The 9735-nt window shown below is 48.6% G+C and overlaps 4 protein-coding genes across 4 annotated transcripts; 3 read left to right on the top strand and 1 right to left on the bottom strand.

Annotated features, from left to right (window-relative positions):
* Nucleotides 1-2210: 2210 nt before the first annotated feature.
* N7500_000034 (uncharacterized protein) lies at nucleotides 2211-5926 on the top strand (the record flags this gene model as incomplete). The annotated part of the gene is made up of 5 exons (XM_056671180.1): nucleotides 2211-5052; nucleotides 5104-5301; nucleotides 5348-5399; nucleotides 5453-5799; nucleotides 5853-5926. 5 exons carry the CDS (start codon nucleotides 2211-2213, stop codon nucleotides 5924-5926), a joined length of 3513 nt encoding a protein of 1170 aa, XP_056536753.1.
* Nucleotides 5927-6079: 153 nt separating this feature from the next.
* N7500_000033 (cystathionine gamma-synthase) lies at nucleotides 6080-7326 on the top strand (the record flags this gene model as incomplete). The annotated part of the gene is made up of 2 exons (XM_056671179.1): nucleotides 6080-6241; nucleotides 6298-7326. The coding sequence occupies 2 exons, from the start codon at nucleotides 6080-6082 to the stop codon at nucleotides 7324-7326; spliced, it is 1191 nt and encodes a 396-aa protein (XP_056536752.1).
* Nucleotides 7327-7567: 241 nt separating this feature from the next.
* N7500_000032 (MoaD/ThiS family protein) lies at nucleotides 7568-7828 on the top strand (the record flags this gene model as incomplete). Its single annotated transcript, XM_056671178.1, has 1 exon — nucleotides 7568-7828. One exon carries the CDS (start codon nucleotides 7568-7570, stop codon nucleotides 7826-7828), a length of 261 nt encoding a protein of 86 aa, XP_056536751.1.
* A 349-nt stretch (nucleotides 7829-8177) lies between these two features.
* On the bottom strand, nucleotides 8178-8865 carry N7500_000031 (uncharacterized protein; the record flags this gene model as incomplete). Its single annotated transcript, XM_056671177.1, has 3 exons — nucleotides 8178-8256; nucleotides 8324-8652; nucleotides 8704-8865. 3 exons carry the CDS (start codon nucleotides 8863-8865, stop codon nucleotides 8178-8180), a joined length of 570 nt encoding a protein of 189 aa, XP_056536750.1.
* Between the last annotated feature and the right edge of the window lie 870 nt (nucleotides 8866-9735).

Raw genomic sequence — 9735 nt, 5'->3', positions numbered from 1 at the left:
AGCTCAGTAATTATGACCCTACGAGATGACGGCGATGAACACTTATGTTAGAGCTCACAGTATATATGACTCATAATTTTGCGCTAGCCTCAATGCCGACGGGTTTATAGCGAGCCTAGGATGTGGTCCATAAGGCAATTCAGAACCTATTCTATATACTGCAGTGACAATCGGAAGGATTGTCCCTGGGATCTTTTGGCCTAGCGGCGCTCTTATGTAATCCATCAGAGGCCCCGGAGCCCACGGGTACCTCGGTAGCGGCCTAATTCCCTACCAGGATCATATAGAGGATACCCAGGTGGTATCCTTTCCGCCCTTTTTCCATATCTCTCGGTATTTCTACAAGGCAAAAGTATCTCATGCTGATTTTATCTACTACCTAATGGCCCTAACATGTCTAGGGGGTGGAAAGGGTTGGGCACTATTTCTTCAGTTCTGATGTAATCGCAACGAGATATCGCTGTCTTCTCAGGTTGTTCAGGGGGATGTTGACTATTCCGCCGATATATATAGGGATCATGCGCACAAGGTGTAGAAACAAATCATTCTACGCACAATGTTTCTATATCTGGGATTTTATAAATACATTCACATATATGAGTACGTACTCCGTACTTGAGGTGCCTGTTGAAGGGGACTGAACAGTTTGTATCCCCGCTTCTCGATGATGGACCCCGGATTTGAGTATGCCAAGCCACTATCATTCGTTCATTAAATTGTGATGCATTGGGATTAATTGTGATACATTTGTCTAGGATGAGATTGGCTGTATATTGAAGGTCCACCTAAAGTACAACATAGGCACTGCGTACTGGCAAGTAAACAGGTTCTGGAGGTACCGAGGCCCGGACGATCTACTCCAGGGTGTTTCTAGACATGAACGATGGGTCTCACAAGAGATTAGTTGTCTACTTGTGGAGGTGGGGGTGTCCAAGCCTACTGGTGGTCTTGATCTACTGGTAGTCTTGGGGTTCTTTATCCTTTGATTGCATGTGTTCAAGTCGAATAGTCTGTGTATTCAAGACAGACTATCGAACATCCTTGATAAGAGAACGTATAGCGGTGACAAAGGAACATTACACTCGCAGGTTCCTAGCAGATACCTGCAGCCATTGATATCATACATATGGATATATATGTAATACATTTCTGTGTGTTGTAGAACCTCGATCAAGTGTAGATATAGGGATACCTTATGGCGGGAGGACCAAAAGGGGAAGCCGACAAACGGGCATCTGGTCAAATGCCAAATTGAGGAAGACCAGGGTCCAGTCTCCAAAGGGCAGATTAACAAATGAGCCAATTTATCTATTAATTAAAGCCCAATGAACTCTCGGTCTCCAATTTTGGGCGCTAAGAGGCCCCTGAGATTAGGTGAGATAGTTAATATTTTCTTTATAATAAGGTACTAATAATATACTTATATACGGAGTAAATGTACAATATATGTACAATATATGTACCAAAAGGTCATCGCGAATACTCTCCAAATCAAACAGAATTTCATTGAGAATCTCCGAAAACTTGTCGGGTCCGATTTGGCCTAGTTCCGTTTCAGTATGAGACGGGATATGTTGGAGACTTGGTGGCTTTCGAAGTGTTTGAGATAAGTACCTGTTGGAAATGCTATAGTACAAAGTCCAAATTCCTAATCGTTCAATTCTATTCGATTTTGAATATCTATTTAATCATTGAATCATTCAATCCCTATTAATAACCTATTACTGTCCTAATGTCTCGCTCGTAGGTATCTTCCCTATATACTCGGATCCACAGACCCCTCCGACTCCACCTGCGGAGTATCTCCAGGCCCTTTCCCCCTTGTCTTTCCACCCAGCTGCTGGTTCAGCTTCATTTGAACTCAGGCCGAAGTAGGTAAGTGCTTTTTATCTCAGAATTGGCGCTAACCTTATGATAGTTGAATTGACACCTTCCTCTTGACAACACTGGGACGATTTTGAGACATTGAACATTTGGCACTTCCGCACTTGACACACTTCACACTTCACACTTCACTTCGACCCTTCTCCCTTCTTCCTCTTACTCCCTCCTTCCCCCGCTATCCGCGATCTACTCAGTCCATTCGATCCTTCTTATCAGACATCCCCTGTCGATCCATCAAACGCACAGGGAAGAGGGGAATATTCGAGGACTGGTATCCGTTGTGTGATTGAGTGCGATGTGGACTGCGTCTACGGATCTTTCCTGTCATGTCTGCCGATGACCCGTTCTCCTTTCTGCCCGCGGAGCAGGCCAAACCCGCGAAAAAACACTGGAAAACAAAGCTGTTCTCCAAGGATAAGAACAAAGCTGCGGCGCATCAACACCAAGAAATCGCAGACTTCCTGAGCTCTCGCACCCCAGAATCAGCTGCTCCCCCGCCTATCGACCCGAGATACATCTCGCAAACCGTTGCCGCCCACCGTTTTCCTTCCTCGCAAGATGTCTCTGGATTACCCCCCTCCAAGCCAGTCCCCGCCCCGGCGCTAGCGTCGGCGCCAGTCTTCCCTCGCGAGAACTATGCCTCTTTCAATTTCTCAGACCAATCTGCTCCTGTGCCCGCCCCCACTCCTGCCGCTGCTAAGCCCGCTCGGAAAGGCAAAGGGTTGCGGGTGGGGTTCAGCCCTCAAACCCCAGAAGTGATTGGTGAAGGAGGCGATGAGACGGAATCGCCAACAATTGAGATTTCGCGGGCTCGTGAAAGATCGAACAGCAAAGGAACGCAGTCTGGCAATATCCCTGCGTCCCTTCCGGAGTCTTCGCGATCATATCCGCCAAATCTCCGACTCGACACATCGCTGGACGATGTTATGCGACCCAGACAGGCGGCTAGTTCGCCTCGGCATGATGGATCAGACTGGAAACCCGCGCTGATGCAAAATCCTCAGGATGCAGAGTTCCTGATGTCGTTGCCTTTGAGCGACAGCGGCTCTCGATTGTCATTCCGCGGCGATACCGAGGCAAGTTCGTTCGCACAACGTGTCCGCGACAAAATGCAAGCGGAGGAAGGCCGTGCATTGCATCACCGCTATGATGAAGACACATCATCTCCTGGAGCTGAAGACGACGATATCTCAACTCCGCCCAGCCCACAAAGCCCAGAACCGCCCATAAAAGCTTACAATCCCAAATTGGCCCACGAAACAGCCCCAACGTCGGGGCTTTCGCACGCGCCGTCGGCTTCTCTGTCGATGAGGTCTATTGTCGATTCGATTCGGAACCCCCCAAACCCCTCTACACAACACGCACCAGCGAATCTCAGTCCCGTTGACCCACGAATGCCCACGAATCTCATACCAGGTAGCCCCGGCAAGGCTTCACCAACATCTGCCAAACCTCCGCCCCAAGACCTGCCTGTACCAAACCGGGCGTCGCCTCCCAGACGTGAAGGCCAAGAGCCGCCACATAGCGCTCAACCACCCAAGTTCTCTCTTCGAACTGTTGCCAATCAAGTTGGCGATACCGCATTTGCTGAATTCAAAGAATACAATGCGCAATATGCAAATTCTATTGAACTTGCAGCAGAGGACGTGAAACCATTGAAAGAAACATCGCTAGCAGAATGGGTTCGGGCTGCGGTCTGGTGGTTTTTGCGAGGAAAGACACGATTGGAAACATATGCCCGTTCTCGTTCGACACTACCACCTACATACGCCAGGCAAGCTGTGATTGACCTTGGAAAAGCATTATGGATAAATGAACATATTGTGCCCAGTCATCATGAGCTCTCTCGATATGGTGCCATGAGCGTTGATGCTCTACTAGCCGTCACGAGTACCACCGGCGACAAGGAGTTAGCTGATCTTCTGAGTATACACCACACTCTTATCAATCACCTCCGGTCGCTGTCCATGTCCATCAAACGAAACAACATCCTCGCCGTGGTCATCTCCGATGAAGGCTCTCTCAGCCAGCTGGATACAAGTATATGGCTACGTTACCCTTTCTATGCGCCTGACGTCTCTGCAGTCTTATCCGGTGCAGCAACGAGGTCAATGCTGGCAGATAACGCGGGAAGGACCCCAAGTTTGGTGCACATGATGCCTTTGGGTGACACAAGTCGATACTTCAGCTATGGTAGTATGTTCGTGCAGGTCTGCGTCAGCTCCAGTGATGATGATGGACAACAGCAATATGCTATGCCATGCGCATTGACCATCGTCCGCGAAAGAGCGGACTGGTATGTATTTGCGGCCATCACTAGCCAAAGTCAACTTGTCAACATTTTGATTCAGTCCGATCGCAAGCAGGGACCGACTTGGGAAGATGTGGATTGGCAAGTGCGGTCCCATTCTATGCGAGTCAAGCTTCCCCGAGGGTTTGAGTTGGACGTTATGTTCAAGGAAGAGGATTTCAAGACCCTCTGGAATATCGTCAAATACACCCAGAAGTCAGAGAACAGTCTCCATCCAGAGGCAGGCGAGACCGTGGTATTTGAGAATACTCTCAAAGTTTTCCAATATATGGATCCAGGCACACCAAAGGCGTTCCCTCCAGACCCTACGGAGAGATGTCGAATCCGTTTGTTCGAGCGATCTGTCACCGTGACAGAAGGCACTGGTACTCGCAATGCGCATCGGGGATTCCGGCTAGCCATTTTGACCAGCCCTAAGGTCAAGACTTTGAGCAGCATTCGCCATACTTTGGGCAACGGCTCACCAATATTGTTCGGCCTCTTGCGAGGAGAGGATGGTGCTCCCGCTCTTCTTCTCAAAGTAACCGAGGACGGCCGTACGAGATCTATGCTGATGACTTTCCACGAGGTGGCTGAGCGCACGAAAATCCACTCCGTGCTGCTTGGCATGATTCCACGGGAAGGAGAGATCAAGTCGCCCGAATTCGCTATCCAGTCTTACTCCATCGAGCAGCCTGAAGATGCCTTCACCGGCCAGCCTGCGGTCAAACATCTCCAGTTCCCCGCCGGAAGCGTGTCCGTCATTGACCAGGAACATGCTTACGTCGAGCATGGTTATGGACCGACAATTCTATCGGAACATTTGAGGGCCTTTATCGCCACTGAATGGGGCTCTGTCACGGATCGCATCAACCTAGGTGAGGGTTCTCTATCTCTTTCTATCTTAACAACCTGCTAATTTTATCCAGGACCTGGTGAATTGAAAATTGGCCTGGATGTCCAGAGCAAGACGAGCATGAGCTTGTTCCGCTCCGCGCAGCAGGATTTGACCCTGTCGCTTGCGGATAACTTAATTCGCCCTGAACTAGCAGGGCAATTAACTGGCTTCCTTGAGAAGCTTACGGCGAAGCCCATGATCCGCCGGCTGGACTTCCCAACCATGCAAGGTATGCTTCGCTCTGACTTTCTGTTTGCTTTTCTAATTTCATCTAGATCTGCATGCCTTTGAGGCAGCTGTGACTGGTTTCCATGTGCTTTACGATGGGTGAGTTTTCATCACGTCCAGCCTTCTGGTCAAGATCTTGCTGACCAAAGTAGTATGGCTACATCGTTTACCATCTCCCGCCGACGGAGTATGGTTCCCATTTACAAAAAATGGGAAGCTTCCCTGGCACGGGTCCAGATTGTTCGACAAGAGAAAGTCGTTCAAATGCTTGCTTTCTTCGGGGACTTCCAGCATGGTACATGTATGAATTTTGTTCTGAAGGGTACTGATATCATGGAGTCCTTTGGCCGGTCTGGCAAATTTGGTATTCGCATGGTAGATGCCAAGTTTGCATTGCCTAAGAAGGACGACAATCCCGCCTCCAACTTTGTGTGCCTCGACATGCCCGAGTATCCCATCGAACATGATGATCTTACCATTACGTTCGATACAGAAGCTTGTAAGTTATATCGCTCTGCCTTGTACTGTTCTTTTGCTAACTTTGCCTGATAGCACGCGCAAGTTTCAAGGCAGCACTTCCTGGATTAGTTCGGGAACCATCGCGCATGGGCTCTATCCGTCGATGATCCATTTCCCCATATCACATATCTCCACGTGACCCATTACGTGATTTCCCCCTCTTCCTCCCCCGAGATCGGATCCTGCATTTTCTGGTGTATCATAAGTCGTTGCTGGATCCTTTCTGTGCATACAATTCAAGAAACATAGCATTTTTTATCATGTTGCATCCTAACGAAGCCATTGGCGCCTCCACGCGCTCCCTACATGCCGATGATGCCCTGAATCTCGTGACTGATGTTGCTCCTCCTATGCATCTCTCTACCACATTTCGTTATTCCAATGATCCAACTCAGCTAGTACCGGCTGCCGATGCCACACCTGTATGCGCCTTGACTCGCTATATGTCTCATTGCCTTAACACGTATATCCAATGTAGGCCGACTATGATCCCACCTCCCACATCTACTCGCGCATGTCTGCGCCGAATCCTACTCGCTTCGAAGCCATCCTCTCCTCCCTCATACACGGCCAAGTCATAAGCTACTCCTCGGGCCTATCAGCCCTGCACGGTGCCCTTACCCTCCTCAATCCCCGCCGTATCTCCGTTGGCGATGGCTACCATGGCTGCCATGGGGTCATTGCCCTCTTCACCCGCCTCACAGGCCTCCAGAAGCTTCCCCTCGACTGCTCACCCGACGAGCTCGAAAAAGGCGATGTAATCCTCCTCGAAACACCTGTCAACCCCCAAGGCACCGCCTTTGACATTGCCTCCTACGCCGCCAAAGCCCACGCCCGCGGCGCATACCTCATTGTCGATAGCACCTTTGCTCCCCCCGGTCTCCAAGAGCCATTCCAGTTCGGCGCCGATATTATAATGCACTCCGGCACCAAGTACTTTGGTGGTCACAGCGATATGCTGTGCGGTGTTCTTGCTACAAACCGCGATGACTGGGCTGCACAGCTAAAATCCGACCGTCTCTTCATCGGAACCGTCATGGGTAGTATGGAGGGTTGGCTCGGTGTCCGCAGTCTGCGTACACTGGAGATCCGCGTCCAACGTCAGAGTGAGAATGCTGCCCGTCTTATTTCGTGGCTTGATACTGCTCTGCACGCGCCTAACCCTGCGCCTGGCAGTGACGAGGCGGCTGTGCAGGCTGTTCTCGGTGAGGTTCTCCATGCTAGTTTGCAGAAGGTCGAGGGCGACTGGTTAAGGAAGCAGATGCCTAATGGGTTCGGGCCTGTTTTCTCTATTGTTATGAAAGAGATGCGCTTTGCACGTGAATTGCCGAGTAAACTGCATTTCTTCCAGCACGCTACTAGTCTCGGTGGTGTTGAGACACTTATTGAGTGGAGAACTATGACGGATCAAACGGTGGATCGGAGATTGTTGAGGATCAGTATTGGATTGGAGAATTGGGAGGATTTGAAGGCCGATATGGCGAGGGCGTTCCGTGAACTTGCGTAGATGAGCTTTCAAGGCACTTGTAGATGTATACAATGCATGTATCGATCTTCTAGATTGTATGTCTGTATAAAATACTGTATCCCTTTGTATCAAATACCGTATCTCTTACCCCGTGGTCATTGCTATTACCTAATCTGGACATATCTCCAGGGCTCCAGGGCCACAGGGCTATCTAACCTATCTAATTTCTTCCCAAACACCTTTCACCTTTCCCATCTCTATAATTTACATTCACTTCAACATGTCCGAAACATTCACAATCCACTACTTTGCAACTGCATCCCAATACACCTCCAAAAACACCGAATCGCTTCCCGCGCCCTTGAAACTATCCGCTTTGTTTGGCGAACTGGAACAGCGATATCCTGGCATTGTTCACAAGGTTTTGTCTACTTGTGGTGTTAGTCTGAATGAGGAGTATGTTGATGTTGAAGAGAATGGGGACGTTGTTATCCAGGCTGGGAGTGAGGTGGCCGTCATCCCGCCTGTGAGTTCGGGATAGACTTATATGTTCGAGATTTAGCCAATACATTGTCTAGGATTTGGAAGATGCATCATTGTGACTGGAGTCAAACTCAATAGACTCGATTGATGTAGAACAAAGGCCTTGTTTTCCTCTTTTACATTAATGCATATCTTTCTATAGTATTGGTATGAAACCAGCGAAATATATCAATCCTCTTCATCTTTCTACAAACGCTATTGGGCTCGATTTGTGGTATTGGTTTTCAAATAGATCATTAACGCGCTATAAAAATCATAATATAAACTGATCATCTCACGACCTTCGATCCTTTTCCGAATGAAATACTCTCTCATAACCCCCCCTAAACCAAAGTCCATCCACCTCATTACTCTACACTCTTCGCGGCCTTCTTTTTCTGTAGCCATAGACAGACATTGCAAATAACAGAGAAGAAAAAGAGAATACTACCAAAAAAGTCAGTCAATCCCCAAAATCCAACAAACAAATGATCCTAGAAGAAAAGTGACCCACCAAAGCCCAATAATCAATCCCCAAACAGCCTTCGTCTCGACACAGATCCCCTTCGAAGCGCCAATCCACGAAGCGTAATCAATCTTGCCAGTGGCATTCGCAAGATAACTCGAAAGTCGAGACGCAAAAGCATACGATGTAGCATCTTTATCTCCCAGCTCCGCCAGCGTTGTGCACTTCAAGTACGAGAGCGGTTTACCGATGATGACGGCGACCACAATCAGTGCGATGAGCAGTAACGCATCTAGCACTGCGCAGCCTAGGAATGGGAGGATGTCATCTGTGTATAGGATTATGGTGATAATGCAGTAGATTGCTGCGATGCAGGTCTGTAGGATTGGGATCGTTAGTTGGAACATGTTTTCGGGAGAGGGACTTACGACGCTGATTGTTCCGATCAGGATGCTTGGGGGGGTGCCATTATTGTTGATGATGACGCTGATGAATTTGGCTGTCATGCCGATTATGGCGATTAGGGAGCATGCTTGAAAGATGCGGGATAGTTGGAAGGTTGCTCCAAGGGCGCCATAGCGAGGAGACATGTTTGGATTGAACTGGGTTGGAATAGGCAATATTGGAGCAACAAATGGTGTTGGAGGGTCAATTGGCCGAGCTGGTTGTATTGTGTCGATGTGTCGAGAGTCGATGATGAGTTGAGGGCAGTATTTAAGCAACGATGTAGCAGATATGTGAGATAAAGTGGAATGAAAGGCTTTGGGCTAATAGAAACTTGCAGAAAAAAGACTCAAAGAACAAAGGGAGGGTATTCTGAAAGAAAGCGAAGCTGATTGTTAGATTCAAGACCAGACTGGTTTCGGCTCTTTATATAGACATCAACAAAGGGTCTCCAAATGACATCAACTGTCCGAAGTCTAGACCAGATTAAATTCACATCAGATCTAGACTCTCCAAGCCGGGCTATGTCTTTATGTGTTACAGATTCTGGGGAAGCGCCGTAGTCATTGGGATGACCCGACTGGTTTTCATTGAGCTCTCGCATGTTGTATGCAGCGATCGCCATAAATGGTAGCTTAAGATAGTATGAGAGCTCATAGCTCTTGCTTGTAAGAAATATCATTGGAAGAATACCGACAATAATCAACAATCCATGGAGGTCCGATTGACCCTGGCGCTTGGAAGGAAACCCTAACTCGCCCCGGGTGTCTCTCAGCCAGTCGTTCCCGGGGCGTCTGCAAATCTGAAGCAGGCGCCAACTTTTGATCTAATTATTGACCAGGGTGAAATCTGCACGGTCGATCAAGTTTCAGGGCAATGCATCTAGCCTCAATATTCTCCATGTCTATTTTCCGAGAGCCACTTGGCCAGGGATTTTACTAAGAAATCATACTCCAGAATATTTCACGGGCGCGTCACTCATGCACCTGCTTCCCAACACTTTCGAGACATATAAT

The sequence above is a fragment of the Penicillium coprophilum genome (genome assembly GCF_028826855.1).
Source record: "Penicillium coprophilum strain IBT 35676 chromosome Unknown utg000001l_segment0_segment0, whole genome shotgun sequence".
Lineage (NCBI taxonomy): Eukaryota > Fungi > Ascomycota > Eurotiomycetes > Eurotiales > Aspergillaceae > Penicillium > Penicillium coprophilum.
The sequence above is the reverse complement of the archived record's forward strand: the minus strand, read 5'-3'. Positions and strand labels throughout refer to the sequence as shown.